A 20,423-nucleotide genomic window follows, 5' to 3' on the forward strand; every position below is an offset into this window, starting at 1 on the left:
GCTGGAGACAGAACAAAATAAATGGGGTGARGTCCCAAAAAAATCCAGTCAGTGAAATCTAGTCCTGATAAAGGTCAAGTTTGTTGTAGCACATTGCTGACTAAATGCACATCCATCATAACAGAGAGTTTATTTTCCTCACTGCTGTCCTAATATTATTCTACTGTAGTAACAAAACATTGGGGATGCTAGGGCAGGTAGTGTGGAGGGAACTGATGCTCATGGTCAGAGGAGTTTAGTCTCCACATGCTTCAGCCAGCAGAAATGTGTTCCTGTCAGCTTTCCCTGCTTCAGAATTGAGGTGAAACACCTTCTTTGTCTTGTCTGAGTGTCTAGTTATAGTAAATTATAAGCCAGTGATGTGCRTCCAGAATTAGATGTGGAATTTAATTTTGCCTATGTTCACAGACTCTGAGGAGCAAACATCCCTTGCCTGACTTTGATCCTGCAAAATAACCTGAGCTGSTGTCCACAGTCATATCTGGCTTTTTCTTTGCCCCTCAGTATTTGTTTAGCAGAGGATTTTCCTTGAAGATCAACCAACCCTTGAAGCACAGTGGAGAAATACCCCTTCCTTTTGTCATCTGTTGTGAGGTTCAGTTCTTGGTAAACACTTCTCAAGGATCCCTGCAAAGCTGTTGCCACCTTTGTGTTACCAGTGTGAAAATAGTAGACTCCTGCATTACAGCAGTGTAAATCGCTGGGGCAGATACCTGCCAGAGGTCTTTTAACATCAAAACACATAGATGGTGGTTGGAGGCAGCAAAGATGACTTGTGTGCCTGCACCCAGCGTGGCTGGAGCTCTGGGTGGGCTGCAGGATGCAGGGGTGGAGTAGGGTGAGCAGTAGGGCWTGGGAAAAGCACCTGGTCTGAGGTGTAGCTGCAAGAAAATTGGGACCTGTTGTCTCCCTGCTTTTATTGACTGCACTGCTGCAGTACCAGTGGCAACAGAGCAGAGCCAGTCTGACCTCAGGTGCCTTCTCCCTCCTGTTAAAACCCACCATGAAGCTGGTGCTSAGCAGCAGGCTCTGCCTTCTGCTGGACAGCCGGGCAACCCAGGTCCATTTCACCTCCTTCATTATTTTTGGGCAGTCGTCTTGTGGTGTGCAGTGAGAGAAGAAAAGCTGTGCAAAAGTGAAGGGCTAAGGGCTGCATCAAGGTTTCCATCACAGGACTGTGAGGTTAATACAAATAAATGCAGACCTTTGTGCGTAAGGTGGTTGGTTAGCAACATGGAATTTGGTGGTCTCACTTCCTAGTCGGAGTTGGTTGTTTTAAAACATGATCATTCTCCAAATGTCTTTAACTGTGCTAATTGGCTTCTACTGCCTCTAAAAGAGGAGGTTTTTAGGAAGGTAATGGAAAATAATCAAAATCAAACTATAGCCCCAAACTGTTTGTTGCAACACCGGTGGCGTCTGGAGAAATGGGGCTTTGATGAAACAGTGCAGCTCCTGATTACCCTAAACTATTTTCAGTCTTCTGCACCTTTYGATAACGTGGTTCTGGAGATCTCCTGTAAAGATAGCAGGAAACAATTTATATCTATGCCTTGGAGTGGTAGAAGAAAAAAAAAATCAGAAATCTACCAAGACACCTGGATTTCTGATAAATTAAAATTTTATTATGTTCATATATAAGCAAAAAATTAGTTAATAATTGCTATTAACTAAGTACACAGGTGGAGGGAATAATGCAAGGTGGTTGTAATGTGTTTTATTTTCAATAGAGAGGRGGAGAACTTTTTGAAACCGTTGTCTGCCCCCAAAAATGCCTGTATTGGAACTTGCATTATTCTAAAAAAACTGTAGATTTGAAATTCAGCATTTTTCTCAGTAAATTGGCAGCATTTTTTTCTTCTTGTCAATAAGGGAGTCCTTGTCTTTTGGCATAGGTACTTGTGATGGTTCTTATCAGGTTGGGTTTTTTCAGTATAAGTGCAAGCTCCAACTTAATCTATTGGTGTGAGGGTTGTGTGTCTATTGATATGAGGGTATTATCAGTGTCTGGRGAAAAGGGCAGATGCAGTTTGGAGAGACCCTTAGGAAATGGTGCCTTTTTTCCCTTCCATTAATCCAAGTGGAGTTAATTTTGCTCTTTTTAGAGAAAAATTTGACAGTTAAGTGAATGAAATGATGAAAACCTACAAACTCAAGCAGTAGTCTGCCTCATCATCAGAATATTTCTAGTACCTTAAAAACAGTGCTCACCTTGTTAGGCATCTTTTTGTTTGTGAGGAGACCGGGATCACCACCAGAAGGTTGTGAGTGTTGGGTTGTGCTGGTTTCCAGCAGGGAGATCCCAACGGATGTCAGACATATATCCTGCCCGTTGTAAATCCTCCAGACTGATGGAGTAATGCTTGTTTGAGTGTTTCTCCACAGATCATTTCCCACCTGTTTGCCTGTGTTCAGGATTTATAAATTGCCACGTGACAGGGCTGTTGCAAYCTTTCAGGAGCACAATCCCTGGTGCAGTGGTGCCCGAGGTGTGTGTGGAATGAGATCCTGCCCCGTGTGGATGTGGGTGGGCTGCACTCCATGGGGGTCTCTGTCCATAGGCTCGATCCCAGAGTCAGCCCACTTCAACACCCTGCTGAAAGACTTGAGGCTGACTGCCTGCATGTAGGAAATGGGGCTCCTAACACAGTTTGCAGTGTAATATGACATTGGATGATGCTCTTCTCTATTTCCTGTAGTGAAGCTGTAGCTCAGAAAGAAGCTAAGACCAGTCAGCTCCTCTGCGTGAGGGTAACCTGAGTTGCAGGGTAAGAGAGCACGTAAATTAAAAGTGTTATGAACTCCTACACAGTTTAGGAACACTACAAACTACTCCTCTGGATTTAATATAGTATGAATTTGCAATGTTTTATTTAATAGGGCCTGGTTTTTTTTAATTGAAGTGAATCTCTAGGAAAAAATAGTACTAGATTTTGTTTAATATATGAATTTTGATATGGTGAGTTTCTGGTCTTTTTTGTGAGTGGCTTACACTCACCTTGACATGGGAAGCTCATGCCTATGCACAGTTCCTGCCTGGATACTGTGGCTGCTCCAACAGGGCACAAGCCTGCAGCAGTGTCCCTGTGCCATCCCCCAGCCCTTTGGGATGCCCTAGAGTATTTCAAGTGGCAACAGGCAGCTGAATCACATCCTAGATTTTGTTTATCAAAGGCACCATGATGTAACATTTACTTTTGACATGTGGTATTTCGCAGATTTTGCTCTGCAGTTACCGTGTGTGTTTTCACATCCATGGATTAATCGTTCCTTGCGCCAYTGGTTTATGGGGCTGTGTTGCTTCTGTGCTGAATCTCAGTTCTCTTCCTTTCTTCTCTCTTTGCTTCCTCCACAGGATTGCATCTGACCTGCTGCTGGGTTTGGTATGGCTGCAGGGATGATTACACCATGGCAGCATCTAATTTAATAAACAATAAAGCCACTGTTTTGTATATGTAAAGTTTGTCAATGGAAATAATGTTATCTGTGTGTTTTTTTATCACCCCACCACCAGCAAAATGTTCAGGTGTGGCTTTGGCATTTCTAACCTGTGCAATAAGCATTATTTATTGCTCAGAGCCGTTGTCTAAGACGTTTTAGGTGRACTTTCCAGTCCTCTTAACTGATTAGCGCACAGGTTTTGTATGAACTGATTTGGTTAATGGTGTGATTTTTCTAGTTACTGAAGTGCTTAAATCATTTCAACCTCTGGCATGGAAGCAATTAAACATGTAAATGTATGGGARTGAGTTACACAGGTATAAACACGTCTCTCAATGGAGACACTTGTGTGTGTCCACACCAGGAATCACAGCAATGGAATTGTATTGCATATTAGAGTTAATCAAAAAAAGAGCAGCGTGCAGTCCTATTTCTCATACTAAATTCTGTGCTGATAACACCCATCTCTTCCTTGCCTCTGTTGTGTGTGCTCTCATGCTATCTGGATTGTCTATCTTGAAGAATTTGTAATCTCGGATGTTCGTCTGAAAGTACCATTTTCAGTGTAGGTTGGGGAATCTCTGARCAGGTGGGGTAAGTAGTAAAGGAAAACAAATATTTGAGAGAAGTATAATGAATGTGCTGCTGGGTAGCTGGCCTTGGAGCTTTTCTCATTGCAATTGAAGTAAACKTTATAGAAAAAGAACATTATTTGAGCATCCAGGGTGACCTTTGTAGTTTTCATGGTATATGTGTAATGATACTATCTCCAGTACATTTGCCTGCCTCTATGCAGAGAGATGTGTTGCTTATTTGCTAAACATGTCATCAGCATCTCCTGTTCCTCCTCAGTTCAGCATGTGTCCCTTGGGCTGTATTTTCTGTGTAATATTTGAATCCTGCTCTGAAGAGTCGTTCTTGCATGCTTTCTTTACAACCTTGCTCAGTCTGGTACCTTCTTGCTTCACTCAAAGGAGCGAAAAAAAWTAAGGCAGGTGTGCTTAGTGGTAGCATCACACAGGAAATCTGGCACACCTGGACAGAGTTCATTTCTCCAGGTCAGCCCCCATCCACCTTACCCATGTTCCCTTCCTGCAGACCCTTTCTGATCCATTAGACCTCCAGCAGAAGAAGCAGGGATCCTGTGGGCAACAGTCTGCTATGCTGTACAACCCTGGCTTATCCCTGGCTTACATGCCAAGTTCAGGATGCTCTGAGGAGAGAGTAGATAATTAAAGACATGGTCTAAAACTTTTCACGCAAAGGGAGGTTTGCAAATGCAAGTTGCAGGAGCATCTCTAATATCTGACGTATCTTAGCTTATGAAGCTCATTTTGACTACCTTAATAGTATTCTTTGTATGTGTAATTTTTTCTCTATTTGTTTCATCCTCCTGTATTGTAGGGATTTTAAAAAGCAGATTGAACATCCTTTCTGCCTTCCCTGGCAAATTCATCTTCTGACAGTCTAAGCCCAAGTTCAGCAGCAGGGTTGAGACCTGGTAATCTGTTTCATAGGCTTCTGCTGCACAAGTGGCAGCAAATTGTTGTCCTCTGCGTGAACTGCACTTGAGAATGATGTTGTAAAGTTTGTGTGTGACTTTCATGGGTGTTTATTGAAAGCAGAAGATGGGGGATGTTTGGGAATCCTTCATTCTGGGCTATGTAGGGTAGTGTTTTCTGGGGACACAGGCACAGACGTAGTTAACATCTAAAAGTTTTAGAAGCACTTTCTCTCTCTGAATTTTATTCTTTAATGGGAAGCTTTTATGTAGGTTTTAATGTAGAAGTGGCCTCTTTCTCTCTCTCGGGAAGCAGTCCCTGTAGGATCCCCCATGGAGCACACAGAGGTTAATTGTGTAGTCTCCTGCCTTTATGGGCTGCAATGCAGGAAGAACTTGTGCAATTGCAAAGGGAAAGGCAAGTGTGTTCTTGCCCTGTCTATGGAAACGTGTTGTCCTTTCTCTTAGAGAAGGCAGCAATTGACAAAACAACATAGATGTGATTTCTGGCTMAGGAGACAAAGTTGTGGYGATCRTGGAAAGCTTAATTCATTGTGGTTTCATTGCCATGTTTATTGTTTATAAAGAAAGAGGTTCCAGGCATATGAATTGTGGTGCCTGGTACTCAAAGTAACRTCCTGGAGAGGGGCAGAATCAGCGACACCTTAGTGCTTCTACAAAGCATGTTCCTGCTGAAGTGGACTCTCTGTTGGGTTTGGATCCAGAACTTGTTTTGCTGCTACTTTTGTAAGGCATTTCATAGGAAATCTAGGAGTGTTYCCTAATTTCCAGTGATTCATATGTGGAATGTTGATGCTGAGTCTTCTCAAGGATACAGAGGAAATATTGAGAGCTAATAGTGGTTTGAATGAAATTTGTGAAAGCTGGGGGGCAAACTTGATGTACAAAGGAATACATCAAAGGATTTCCCCYGTTCWGAGATGGGGTTGTTTGGTKTTTTTTTGAACATCRTGAGTTTTGAAGGGGAAATGGCTCTGGTAGCTTTTTTATGAGCTGCTTTAATGGTGTCCTCTCTTTGTGGAATCTGCATGAACAGGTTTATCAACAGGGATTTGAAGATGGGTATTGTTAACAATCTTTTTATTTTAAAAAAGAAAAGTTGACAGGCTCARAGGAGATTGAGTTGAAATCAATAKATTTTTGCTTTTTACTTAAATGTGATCCTAAGACACAAGTTCCACTTTTTTACATTGCTGACTGTGAAGGAGTTCAGTGTTCTGAATATTTGGATTATCATGGCCTTTGGGATGTTGTGCATCCACCGGTTTACCTACTTTCTGGCTTTTGGTATGGAATGATAAACACTCCTGTTCTGCTCCTATCCTCCATTATCTGTACTCACAGCCAACCTGACCATCTTAAACATGATTAAAATATAATTCTAAAGTTATTAGCYAATTATGACGCAAAGTACTTAATTTGCCATTGCACCCTAATAACTTAGAGGTACTCCTGATAGCTCAGTAATAACCATATCATAAGCAAAAGGACACGGTTGCTACTAACTTAATAGGCAGCTTCCCTCAAGATAAAACAAATAACATACCTCAATGAAATCGGATTCAAGCTTAGTAAAATTATCTTGGCAAGCAAAGAGAGTATTTGTTAATTTTTCTGTGAAATGTTATCATTGCCAAGAAAACTTGGTTACAAAAAACAGAGATGGCAAAAGTATTTGCATGAATAATTGATTTAACATTTCATTGGTTTAAGTGATTTTAGGAAAAGTGSTTTTGATATGCTCTGGAAAACTAGAAAGTTTTTACGGACTTATTTGCAAGATACCGAACATTGTAGGAGATGTGGGGCTTAAAGGCTTGCAGACAGCTTTCAGTATATTCAGTCCATGTACAAGCCTGAAAAAAAGAAGAGTAGAGGTGGCTTTTTAAAGAGTAAAGTGCTGGTGGTCAAGCTGTGGCTGTGGAGCAGTGGGTGTGCGGGGAAGGCTGTGTGTGGAGCTCCTTATTGCCTGATGTCCTCACAAATATCTAGAGCAAATTGCCCCCTGTGATGAGAGGGACGATGGCAGGTACCTGCAGCCTCCTCCCCTGCTCTGAGTCCCCACGATTTGGTGGGTGGGGTGGGTCAGTCAGGGCACTGGCTGGTCCCAGAGGTGTCTCAAACTCCTAGAGGAAGAGAGAGGCCGTGGCATTGGTCTGTAGACAGTGGTTTGGCTGAAGGAACAACCTGTTTTGGGATTGCAAGGCTTAAATTTTCTGGAGACATATCTGTATGGTAGCAAAAGGGCTTGAAGGCGTGTTTGGTATCTGAAGACAAGCAAAACTGGGAGGGTCGGGGGTGTATTCAGTCACAGAATACTCAGAGTAGAAAGGGATCCACAAGGATCATCCAGTCCAGCTCTTAAGTGAATGGCCCATACCTATCCTGGGAAGTGYCAGCAACTTCAGTGTCTGTCAGATGGAGGAACCTCACTTTCTGAAAGGTGGTGGGGATAAAAATCCTCGTTTGGGGTGGGAGAACAGCTGGTGAGCAGAGGATAGACCCTTCTCAGCCRTATCTGAAGCCTGTAATGCAACCAAGAGGTTTGGCTGACATGGTATTGAAATTGCTTTTAAAACACTTACCTGCCCAGCCTTGTGTGAAAAAATGCAGATTAGGGTTTCAGCCTGTTCCTGTTATCAGTCTGCATCTCTCTGGTACACCAGAGAGAGAAGGAATATGGTAAACAGAAACTCCCTGGCCCATCCACGGTCTGGGGTTGTGCTCTCCTGGCCTCACCCTTGTTGCCAGCGTGCGATTTGGGAGATGGTTTTCATCTACCTGCATTTACAGTTTTTTGGTCATGAGTCACCAACTCTCAACATCCCGTCCCAACTATTTATTCCTTTCTATTCTAAAATGTCAGCATTTCTACAAGTGCCARTTGTGTCTGGGTAGATGATGGTCCTGAGTTTGGGAATGAGGGTTTGAAGGGAGAAGGCTGTGACAGAGCATACTTTTTTTGACTGTCTTCTGTTGTACATTYGGGCACCCTGCACCCACCAGAGTCATTGGCTGCCAACCAGTATATTCTGTACACCAGGGGAGATGCTGTATTAGCTCTGTTTCATGGTGCAATCATCAATTCTGGTRTAAATCTCCTGGGAAGATAGGTCACCTGTTTAGCAGGGAAAATACAGATTTCATTTGATTTTGGAAAAACTTCCTTTTCAGGCAAACAGAAGTTAGGGTGTTTCTACTGCCTTCTGTGCCTTGGCCATCCATTTTTTATTCACCCCTGTGTTCCCTGTGACCCACGTATCCAGATTTGTTCTGCTCTCATTTAGGTACCTGTCTCACATTCTCCACGCTCATCTGTGGCGTAGAGAGACGTCGTTTGCTCTCGTGTCGGCAGCATTCCTGCAACATGACTACACGATGTTGTGCAATTTCTACTTTTCCAGTTAATGTGTCAGTTTGTCCATCTGGATTAGATCCAATGACTATTAGTTCATTTTGTAATATGTCTGATTTGCTTTCATCTCCGCTCCTGATGCTGCCTCTGATCAGGCAGGTTGTAGCAAATCCCATGTTTCTCTCTTTTTTTTTTTTTTTTTTTTTTTTTCTCTCTTTTTTTTTTTTTTGTCTCTGATGCATTCCCTGATGATACCATGTCACTCATCATTTCAGATCCTTCCCATCTGCTCCTCACATGCTTTGCTCTGCCTTTAAGATTATTCACCACTTTTTGTCTATCTCACTTCCTTCTAAATGCTTTATAAGCCTCTGAGTTCACCCCTACCTTTTCTTTTACTGTCATGCTGAAGTAACAATCTTAAGAAGTTTGAAGTCTTCTCCATGTAAATGATTCAGTTCCTTAATCTTTAGCAAATATTTCCACAAAGGTTTGACATCCTTTTACCTAGTATTTGGCATTTATCTGCTCTTCAAAATGCCATGTAACTTTTTTTCTTTTAAATCTCAGAAGGACTGGTATTTTAATACCTCCTCCTGTACATTTTTCTTCTTTGTCAATTTGGCTCCTATATAAATACTATTTCTATAGAAGTTTAATGAGATTTTAGGTTTTAATACATTTTYCCCCTGTTACCTTTGCTTTATAATCATCATATTCATGCATCTTCTCATAATGTAGGAACTGTATGTGCCAAGGAATTCCTGAGACTCATGGACATGAAACCTTAAATTAAATGTAAGAAGAAAAAGTTAAGAACAAATTATAATAGCACTGAGAGCAAGAGATTACAACAGGGTATTTGGTTAAAATGCTCTTTTTGTAAAATATGTTCCTGAAAATTGCAAATGTATTATGTTATGTTTATGAGCCAAATTTTGTTATACAGAGTTACAAAGGTTGCTATGTATTCAGTCTCTGTGGATCCAAATTATGTGAGGTATTCAAAAAAGAAAAGCAGATGGATACTGTCAAAGTGGTCCTCTGCAAAAAAAAAAATAGAAACCTCATCATTCTCCACTTGGGTTGGATAACATTTCTCCCTGGCATGGATACCTCTTCAACTGTACTAGCTGCTAGGGGACAGTGCAAAATTATGTAATTTAGACATACGAGGAAGTAAAATTAAATAGCCATGAGATGAGCATACCATTAAACAGATCTAATTCATAATGGGCTCTTATGCAAATTGCCTTTGAGCACTCAGTAARAGAAAATGGAAAGAAATTAATAAGGACAGCTCAGACTAAAAAGTTGCAGAGAAAAAAAAAAGTAAAAGCCTGTTCCAGCTCACTTTCCACACACTCCAGAGTGTTAAATAAACATTCCCATTGGCCACATAAATACAATGATGCAATAAAACTTGCACTTAACTTGTAAGGACCACAMTCCTAATCACTTTGCCACAATGGCTTCAACCAGGTGAGTAAGATTTCAAATAAAATACCTTTTCTTTGCCATGTTATTTGTTACTGGAGGTAGAGAGGTATGTTTTCATGAGTATTTTGCTCCTTGCCAGCTGCTGAATTTCTGCCCTCAGTGAAATCCAGGCAGTTACTTGCCTTGCCATTAGCATGGGATTACASATTCCAGGGCATCACTGATGCTCCTCCTGCTGCACAGTTCCCTCTGATGGGTTAAGAAAAGGACTTCACACCAGTTTTCCTCCTTTTGTTGTTCTGTGAAAGACGTGGGGACCAGGGAAATCTGACAWCGCAGAGCTGTTGAAAGTAGTTTATTGCAAAAGATTTTCAGTTARTTTTGAGTCTGATAAAGATGTCCTCTGATAAAGATGTTAATATGAGAAATAATATACTGAACATATTCAGTTATAAGAAACCTTTATTTTTCTCAGAGAAGAAAAGGGTTTATTTCTTCCTTAGTTTGAAAGTGATGTAATATTCTGCATGTTTGAAAACATCAAGGCTTGCAGCTTTTCCGTGTTCCCTTTTGATTACAGAAGGGAAGAATTTTAGCTCTGTCCARTGAAGCCATTAAAACAATCTGCAGAACTCTGTCATTTTTTTTGGCATTAAGAGAGTTTTGCAATAGTTGACTTGTTTAATTAGTGCTGGCCATCTTGTTCCTAATTATTGCTGCTTTCCCACATTCTCAGCTGAGGCAGAATATACTAAAGTGAAGTGTTTTCTCTTTATGTGTATAATAATAATAGATATAAATATTTATACAATGAGAGAGMAAGGTTATAAACACACTATGAATACAGTTTTGCTGCAGACTGAGTATATTTTTATATTTGACAAACAGGACTTGTTTTTGAAGAATTTGAGAAATCCTGCAAGCAATGTCATCTTCCTGTGCTAGCTTTTTTGGTCTAKAAATGCTGTTATGGGAGTGCTGATCTGTCGTAAGAAAGATCCATCCCTAYAGTATTTAATGGAATTAAAACAATGATCTTTTCCATTCCCTGTTGTTTTTTTCTCCAGTAAACAAGGGCTTGTAGCTATACSTGGTTTGTGTCCTTAAAGTAAAACCAAATTCTCTGATGGAAGCAGGTTTTTCCACTGGTTGTATTTTCAACCCTTGAAGCGTTCGATTTCTGACAGTGGAATATGATACTTAAAGCCACCGACATTAATTATTACCCATTGGAGGTCGCACTTTCAACCCATGGGACRTTAATTTTCTTGATATATGGAAAATTCCAGCCTGTTAGTTTTAATTAAATATTTCAGAAGCACATTTTCTTGTAAATGGACTACAGTTTTTTATTCTTTACCCTTGGTATTTGGCTAATTCTGCATATGATTATCATCTTATTTTGCAAGCCTCCTTCAAAGCACTTTCCTGTTTCAAAAATCCAATCAGCTGTTATCTGTCATTAAAAAAAAACAACAACAACAAAGACAAAAACAAAAAAGGTATCTTTGTCAATCATCAGCCAATGTTGCCAAGAAGGAGATGGGGAAAAACATCTTTCAGGTTTTCTTGGGAAGTGAAATTATGATGATTTACCAGTCCCTTTTTGTGCCAGCAAACTGGCATCTCTTAAGCGTGTGTAATTCCAGTGTGAGACCAAGCAGGTGCCAGCAGAGCTAGGGGTGGCAGGGAGGATGGTCATCACATTGTGTTGCACAGAGGAGGTGACAAGTGAGGGACGAGAGAGAGCTTCCCACTGTGCCCCTGGGAACCCAGGAGGACATGGTGGGGCTGGAAGGGGCTGGTTGCCCCACAGATCCTGGCATAGCCCAGTCTCCTCCCCTTATGGGTGTAGCAAATGCAGATTATGAGCAGGACCATGTCACCAGATTTGGATACCCTATTATGTCAAGTTTTTCCCCTTGGAGGCCATATGAAGGAAGTTGAAATCTACATTTTCCCCTCTGAAAAGGAAAAAGGTTTTAATTTTGTTTACAGAAGTCTCTCTGCTGGGGGTCTATCCTTTCAATGCTGTTTTAATATGTGAAAGYGCAGTTGTATATTGCAAAGTGATCCTGGGAGACGCGTCAGGAGGGAATCAAGACTTTGCAATTCCTGATCTTTTGCTCCTGCTGCTGCTGCTGTTGCAGAGCTGCAGAGCACTAAGGCAGCACTTTCCCAAGCCTGTCAGGTCCCAGGTAGCACTCGCAGTGGCTGAGCACTCTCCTCAGCATTATGGTTTTGTCAGAAGGCTCCATCCTCTGATACTATCTCACTCTTCTCTAAACAATTAATAAAATGGAGACAAAAAGCCTAGAGGTTTAAAATATGTAATTATATAAGTAATTTAGAACTAGGAAAATGCTGCAGAAACCAATTACAATTATACATTTCAGTAATRACTGACTTGGCCAAATACCCGTTTTGTGTGTGAATTCCATGATRAATTTGAAGATGACATGCTTGAGTATAGGGGAAAATTAATTCTAAATGCTGARTACTTCCATATTAGACATAAAATGTGGCTCATCCACCAACAGGAGCCTGTATTATATGGGCTGTTGCAGCTTAAATTTTGAACAGCAGGGCAGGCATTAACAAGTCTTTGAGGAAGAAAGCTTGAGTAGTTYAAGGGATAGCTTTGAAAAAACAAGTGTTCTGTACCTGATCATGATGCAAAATATATTTAATTCCTTAAATGCTACAGATTTTATGCAAYTTGAATTGATTCAGGCATTTGTTACAGAATTGTAAACGGCCAGCTGGGGTTAATGGAATTTTACTTCTTTCCCTGTCTCCTCCCAGCTGGTGAGAAACTATAGATGAGACTTGTATTCTGTTCACAACTTATAAGATAGATATAGTTGTGAACCATAGTTGTTCACAACTTATATCTATACCTGCTCCAGGCACAGACATCATTCCAAACTCAATTTGGGTTGCCTGTGTGTTTTCAAAGGGAGGATATTTGGCTGTTGATGCAACACAGTGTATGRTCACCCAAAACCCTGCCCCTCTGCAGTTCCCTGAGACCCTGCTGCAGGCCCTACTGCCTCTCCCTYTTTGGGAACCACTTTTGTCTTTTGCCTCTTGAACCCCTTCTGGACATCCCATTCTGCTGGCCAAAGGATGGGGCATCCCTCAGCCTGGGGTGCTTCATGCAGCCAGGAGAGCTCATCACCTCTGAGTATCTGGTGGCTTTTTTTTTTTCTTCTGGTGCTGGGGATTGGTTGTTTATTCACTTGTTTTAAAACGAAACAAAAATTGTGTGCCATGACTGTTGTCAAAAAGTACTTCCACATTGCATGTACAGACATATGAACAGGTACACGAAATCAGACCTACCAGTCACTCCTGCTCATTTCATTGGGAAACCACCAGTGACTCAGGAATGTTTTGCAAATGCCCCAGTGCAGAAACAAAACATTTGCTTCATGTTAATATGAGGGTTTTGTTTGGCATTTTCAGCCCCTCCTGTTGCTCCAACTGAAGCTGGTTTGGGACACCCATATCCAGAAATATATGTGCACCCTGTGGTTGATGTTGCAAGACCTGTTGCCAAGYGGAGGCTCTCTAGGGAGCTGTGTGGTTCTGGTGGTCAGTGGGTGGTGTCTAAAAATTGAGACATTTTTCTACACTCTTTGAGTGTTCTGATTGATACCTGCCACAAGCACTTAACTTTGACATTAAAGCATTACCTCACACTGAAATGTTATCAGCTTTGTACCCTTATCTTCATATTACCACAGTGTGCTGCCCCTCACCTCAGCTGTGCCTGCCCTAGTGTTGATTGCAGTAAATGGTACACAAAAAGTGACCTGGGTTTAAAAAACAAGTGAAAACAAAGCAAGGAACAAAACCAAACTATTCCTCAGGTACAGTTTCCAAACTAAATTGCATTCCCTTTGCAGTGCTCTGGAAAGCAGAATGAGTCAGTCCGGGATGTTGGAGCATCTGGAGGGGTTGGGGTGTGCTGAAGGGGACTATCCAAAGATGTGTCCAGAWTAATTGAGGGAGTGTCATGAGACACAGACTGGGGCAATGAGGTGGATGGGACAAGCTGCTGCCCTGGCTTCTTCCCTTCCACCTCATCAGCTGTTCTGCTTGGAAGTTAGAACGGCAATGCTGGAAAATATGTGTCTTACACAGTGGTTTGAAACCAGCCCTTTTCTTATGGAACAAAGCCACAGAKCTGCTGCAGTGAAGTTTGCACAGGAGGGTTTTGTAGCGTTGGGCCATTTGAGCAGCTCTTGGGCTCAGCTTGGTCTGACTCTGCTCCTTGTCTCTCGTTTCCTCTCCAGAATTGGCCGGCTTTTCGATGGCACGGAGCCCATTGTCCTCGACAGTCTCAAGCAGCATTATTTCATCGACAGAGATGGGCAGATGTTCAGATATATCTTGAATTTCTTAAGGACATCAAAACTCCTCATTCCTGATGATTTCAAGGTRAGATTTCAAGGCACTTGGGTGTTTTGCATATACCTTGGTAAAGCAAGTACCTTGGTGTGTAGGGAAAACAGAGCCCTGGATAGGGAAGKGGGACTTGCAGGGTATGGTGTTTGATTTCAGCTACATGGCCAGAATAAGAATGGGGTTGCTAAAGTGGTGTCTTCCTTTCCTAGAGTGGCATTAATATTAAACTTTCCCCTCCTGGCTACAGTACAATGAAGCAACCTTGCCAGGTTTGACCTAGGGAATTAAATATTGTAGGATACTGATGGAAAYAGAAGCGATGTTACAATCTGCAAATGACTGCTCTTGAGCTTTCCTGATTACTTGTCCTCTTATCCGTTTTTATGCTTCCCCTGTGATTGCAGCAGCTCCAGTTTCAACTCCCACACTGAAATTCAGAAAAGGGTGTGTGAATCACAATATTGACAAAATAATCTGCACACATGGTAATATTTGGGCATTAAGTTACAGAATCCTTTCTCCCTCAGACTCTTGAACGCATAGTGGAAATTTAATTTTAGAGTTTTGGAGAAGTCAGGGATGAATAGTTCTATGTTTATTATTTAAACTTTAATAAAGAGTCTGCCTTTTTAATTTTTTTTTTTTTTTAGTTATTAGTAAGAAATTGAATTAGGGTAGTTCACTGTCAGACAAAGCCTAGAGGGCAGTTTCAGAGTCCATGTGAGGTGTATATGTGGAGTCTGCATTCAGAACGGATCTTTACTCGATGGTCACACATCAGTGCACCTGGTTCCTACAGGAAATGCAGAAACTGGGATTGAGCAGGAGAGGTGCTGGGGTAGGGATGGAGCAGTTCATACTGTATGCAGTCCTTTACCCCTCATATCTGAGACAGTTTTTCAGATGTTAGGGGCATAATAGGAGTGATGTTGAGTTCAAGAGCYGTATTGCAGCAGCCTTTGAATCATCTGCTGTAGAAACATCCTTGCTGCTCCCATGCATGACAAGGGTAGATCTCCCTGAATAATGTGGGAGTTTGGAGCTGACAGATAAGCATCATTTCCTTCTTTTGAAGCCGTAGCATGGCTTTGTGCTGCTCTGGGCACTTGTCCTGCAGGTAATCAGAAATACAGAAAAAGGAAAAACCACCTTTCACGCAATATTAAGAAATTACATATGTAGAGCCTTTTAAACACATAAATATACTGTAGCTGTGCTGAAATTAAAAATGTAACTTCTGGCAAGTTCACCCAACTGTGATGTTCAAAGGGGTGTCCTCTCCAGTTATGCTTTAAGGTGTACAAAAAAACAGTGATTAAAATGAACAGTGTTTCTTGTTTCTTAGAAATACATAGATTACATTACTTTTTTGTTACACATTAAATGTAAGCAGTATTTTTACCATGATTTRGGTGTCCTCATCAAGTATTTGGTTTCTAGTTCAAATTCAGGACTATATTGACTTTCTCTCTCTTCCCTGATTCTCATGTATCTCTTTTCTCTGTATAAATATTTTCCAAATGGTTTTATGCTCTTACACCTAGAAAAACAAGATTTTTTTAAAAAATGTTTTTTAAATTTAAAAAATGGCAGTAAGCAAACTCCACATCATCAGTTCTAAATTACTTCTGCACTGGCAATGCCTGGAAATGCGTTCCCTCTGCTCTGGTATTTGAGATGATGTAGTAAACAATACTAGTGGCAAAACAGGGAAATATTAAAAAATACTTAATTTTTAAAATGCACTAATATGTGCAAACATTATGCAAATATCTGAATCATTTTACACTAACAACCATTGCCAGCTCCCTCATTTACATTCTTATACCTGTTACAATGCCTGCTAGTATTGCTGTAAGACGCAATGGATCCTGGTGATGAATTTTCTGAATCCTGATTGAATTCTGTTCCATCTGTTCAATGAGACCATTATTATATGACATCACTATGGGGATAAAATATGGGTAAAAGTGRGATTTTTTTTTTGCAGAAGGGAGTTGAGCAATCATAGCCTTTCCCTGCCCTTACAAGTGCTGCTGCACTCAGTTTGTTTCAAGTGGCTGATGGTTATTTTTTGTTCGTGCTGTTATTTTATTACTCCTTCCTACACAGTAATTAGGGTTCCAGACCTAGAGCAGCGTTGGCCTGAATAACCATAAGCACCACGTTAGCAGTGCCTCCCTTAACTGTGCACAATAATGTGTGTGTCTTTCAGGACTACAGCTTGTTATATGAAGAAGCAAAATATTTCCAGCTTCAGCCCATGCTAGGAGAGATGGAACGGTGGAAACAGGACCGGGAGAGTGGCCGCTTCTCCAAGTCTTGCGAGTGCCTGGTGGTGCGCGTGGCCCCAGAYCTGGGCGAGAGGATTACGCTGAGTGGCGATAAGTCGTTGATAGAGGAGGTGTTCCCAGAAATCGGTGATGTGATGTGTAATTCTGTCAACGCCGGCTGGAACCACGACTCYACACACGTCATCCGATTTCCGCTGAATGGATACTGTCACCTCAACTCAGTTCAGGTAGGAAGTGAGTGACACATGTGTTTTTTGAAAGGGACCAGTGGGCTGACCCTGTGCCATGTCACTGGAGTGTTTTGGTGAGCAAAATCAGCTAGAGACTTGAAGCAAGTTATTTACTTCTATGGGTCATCTTTCTCCATTTAATTCACGTGTCACCAAATCCCTTTGCAAGCAAGCTGCAGTTGTGTTAGAGTTTTCTGCAGTCTCAGGGAAGACCCTTCACTTTTCGGGCTTGTTCCCAATTTTTTATGGCATAGTAGAGAAAAAGGGTAATGATTTTAAATTAAAATAGAGTAGATTTGTACTAGATAAAAGGAAGAAAATTTTTCAATGAGGGTGTTGAAACACTGGAACAGGTTGCCCAGACACGTGGCAGATGCCCCATCCGTGGAAATATTCAAGGGTAAGGCAGGACAGGGCTCTGAGYAGCCTGATTTAGGTAAAGATGTCCCTGCTCTTCGCAGAGGGGTTGAACTAGATGATCATTAAAGGTCCCTTTCAACCCAAAGTATTCTATGATTCAATGTAGCAATGTCTAAAAGCAGTAGCTGTTATGAAGTGGATATGAAAAAATCTGAAAATCTGGGAGACAAATGCAATTTGCCAGGCCCCACTGTCCAGGTAGAGAATCACAGAGTCATTAAGGTTGGAAAAGGTCTCCACAATCACCAAGTTCAACCTTTGAGTGAACACCWCCACATCAACTAAACCACAGCACTAAGTGCCACATCCAGTCATTTCTTGAACACTTCCAGGAATGGTGACTCCACCGTTTCCCTGGGTAGTCCATTCCAATGCTCAACCACCCTCATAGTGAAGAAATTATATTTAAAGTCCAACCTGAACATCCCCTGCTGCAAGTTGAGGCCATTTCCTCTTATCCTGTCTCTGGTTTCCTGGTAGAAGAGGCTGAAACCCACCTTGCCATAACCCCCTTTCAGTTAGTTGTAGAAGGTCACCCCTGAGCCTGTTTTTCTCCAGATGAAGCACRCTGAGCACTGGGACATGGACTGAGGGCTGGCCAGGCACTGCATTTGTGCTAGAACTTAACAAAAGGGTCTAGAAAGACCTATCTAGACCGATCCAGATAACCCATGTTATGCTTCGACAGTTCTCTCTTACTGGCCTTAACTTCTCACTGAAACATCAAAATTGTTTTTTTCATAGTGATTAATGCAAATTTAGGACAGCCTTAGATATCAGATTACAACTGAAAGGGAGTTTCAAGGATGGTTATTTAGCCACATCCCATAATAGTTCTCATGGCAGTTGTATCCTTCAGCACTTTGTCACTTATTYTGATGCTTACATTTTTGTAGCACAAAAAAAAGAATTACAAAGCATATTTACTGATGTGAAAAACTTGAGTGAGAATGGCAAAATATGTACAGGCTTCAAGAGAGGTAATGATCCCACATTGGTAACGGGAGGACATAGGCATGTSCTAAAAATGGGAGACAGGACAAGGWCCACCAATAGACCTGAAGAGTGAGATGTAGACCAAATGGTTTGTCCAGRGCTGAGCTAGTTTTCAGAGTTGCTTGCACCACATTTATTCTTAGGACCCAAGTTCTCCTGTTTTTCTGGTCAATTTTTTGTGGCCAGAAGAAGACTGGATTTGTTTGCAGTACTAAAAAAAGGAAAAAAAATTTTCTTCATCTTTTTCTTTTTTACTGTTCAATGGCCATAGTCAGCAGAAATCAGTCCAGTACAATTAAGCTATGTAACTTCTTTTTTTCCCCTAGCTGAATGCCTTTGAAAACAGCAGTTATCATCATTGGACAACAAATATTCTGTTTATTTACTTACACATTGTTGTTTGTTTCCTCTTTTTTGCAGGTACTTGAGAGGTTACAGCAAAGAGGTTTTGAGATTGTTGGCTCATGTGGAGGTGGGGTGGACTCTTCCCAATTCAGTGAATACGTACTGAGACGAGAACTCAGAAGGACATCTCGTGCACCCTCTGTCATTCGAATAAAGCAAGAGCCTCTGGACTAAAATGGACATGTTTCTTTATGCAAAAAAAAAAAAAAAAAAAAAAAAAAAGGAAAACTAAGAGAAAAAAAAAAGGGGACATTTCATGTGCAGTTTGGACTCCAAACAAGTCCTGGAACTAAAATTGAATAAAAGACACATTTATATCAAATATAGAGACCACACCTGAATTCATATGGGAACACTTGGATTAGTAGTGATAATAATAATAACCTCAAGGTATAAAAGAAAACACACACACACACACACACACACAAAATATGTATGTATATGTATGTCTGTACATATATATATGTATGTATATGTCAAAGGGTAGGAAATGCAATGACAAAATGTGGTAGATGAGGTTGGTGCTGTGATGGCCATTAAGTGTCCTAGGCCCTACCCGGGCCCACTTAACGGTGTACAAGCCATTGCCAGGGGGGGATTCATAGACTGCTCTTCACCCATTTTCCATTGCCAAACAGCCATCCACTTTTTAATGTGTACACACCTTGACTCAACTTTATTTGCATATGGAGGTTTATGTCTGTCTTTTTTAGAGGTGGATGGGGCTGTTCAGGAGATGACCATCCATTGCATTGGAAAGCTGAAATTTTAAATGTAGTTTGTACAGAAGTCGCACACTTTTTGTCTGCCCTCACAGATGTGAAAGGTTAACTTTTCTTTTGAATGAGTTTTTTTGTTGTTTTGTTTTGTGTTTTTCAAAGGGGGCCAGAATAATTAATATTTGGTAGAGATGCTCTGGTTTGAATCTGCTGCTTTCCTACAATTTTTTCAAATTTTATAATGTATTAAATACAATAAACTCCTGTTTAAAATAACAAGGGTCTGGTTTAAGCCAACAGAAGCAGAGAGGTGGGATTGCACTGCAGTCCAGCATGTGGAGGGAYAAGGCAGTGCAAAGGCAGTGCTGCCTGCATAGGGTGGAGTGAGTTAAAGGCAGCAGAGGCTGTTGAGGGATCTTCTGGTGTGGTGCACCTGGCTGCTATTCCTTCAGCACTGACCCTTTTGAGTTTTGTCCCAGATGGAAGAGAAGCTGTTGGTCAGACGTGAAAACAACACCAGCTCAGCCCAGGGAARCCCATCAAAAAACGACACCTGGTTCTTTAACTTTCACTGTAAGAGTGAATCCTTGCATCATTCCCTCTTGATTAAGGAGTTGGCAGCTCCAAGCCCTTGCCTTGCTGGGTGCTAGCCTGTTTGGTTTTCGTGTTGCTCATTTCCCTCGTTTCAAGCCCCTGTTCTGCCTGGAGAGTGACGTGGGCCATTGGCTGTGTGTCCCTTGGTGGTGGCAGAAAATCCACGTCYTTGCAGAGTCTCACAGGGCCACCCCTGCAGGCAGTGGCTCCAGGTCTCTGAGATTTTGCAGAGCCCCCACATCCCGATGCCTCTGTACGGACAGCTCACGGGCTGATCCACCAGCAAACACCACCTTTCCTCCAAAGCCTCTTTTYGTGCACTCTTACAGAATACAACTGTGTGTTCATCCTCCTATGGGAAATTTCTATCAACGCAATGGTGCTGGCGTCCCATTCATTTTGGTGACACTTTGCTATTTATTTAAGATAAGAAAAAAAGAAGCTGTTAGATACGTGTAACAAGGTTTTTAATATAGTCTGATAACTTAAAAAAAAACAAGTTACATTTTTTCTGGGTTTTGTTAAAAGATGTCAGATGACATCTTTATATAACTGGCAGCACATATCAATGGTTTGGAATTACTGAAATGTGAA

General features: G+C 41.3%; 1 protein-coding gene across 3 annotated transcripts in view; it reads left to right on the plus strand.

The window, feature by feature from the left end:
- Positions 1–18,744, plus strand: part of KCTD1 (potassium channel tetramerization domain containing 1) — a 65,613-nt gene extending 46,869 nt beyond the window's left edge. For all 3 annotated transcript variants that reach the window (XM_057367239.1, XM_057367241.1, XM_057367240.1), the window contains 3 exons: positions 14,060–14,204; positions 16,387–16,692; positions 18,532–18,744. In XM_057367239.1, the coding sequence (XP_057223222.1) occupies positions 14,060–14,204; positions 16,387–16,692; positions 18,532–18,690 (610 nt within the window). In that variant the 3' untranslated portion in view covers positions 18,691–18,744. The remainder of the gene's footprint in view (positions 1–14,059; positions 14,205–16,386; positions 16,693–18,531) is intronic.
- Positions 18,745–20,423: the final 1,679 nt, after the last annotated feature.

The sequence above is a fragment of the Malurus melanocephalus genome, unplaced genomic scaffold (assembly GCF_030028575.1).
Source record: "Malurus melanocephalus ecotype Western Australia unplaced genomic scaffold, MMel_1.1 scaffold_76, whole genome shotgun sequence".
Classification (NCBI taxonomy): domain Eukaryota; kingdom Metazoa; phylum Chordata; class Aves; order Passeriformes; family Maluridae; genus Malurus; species Malurus melanocephalus.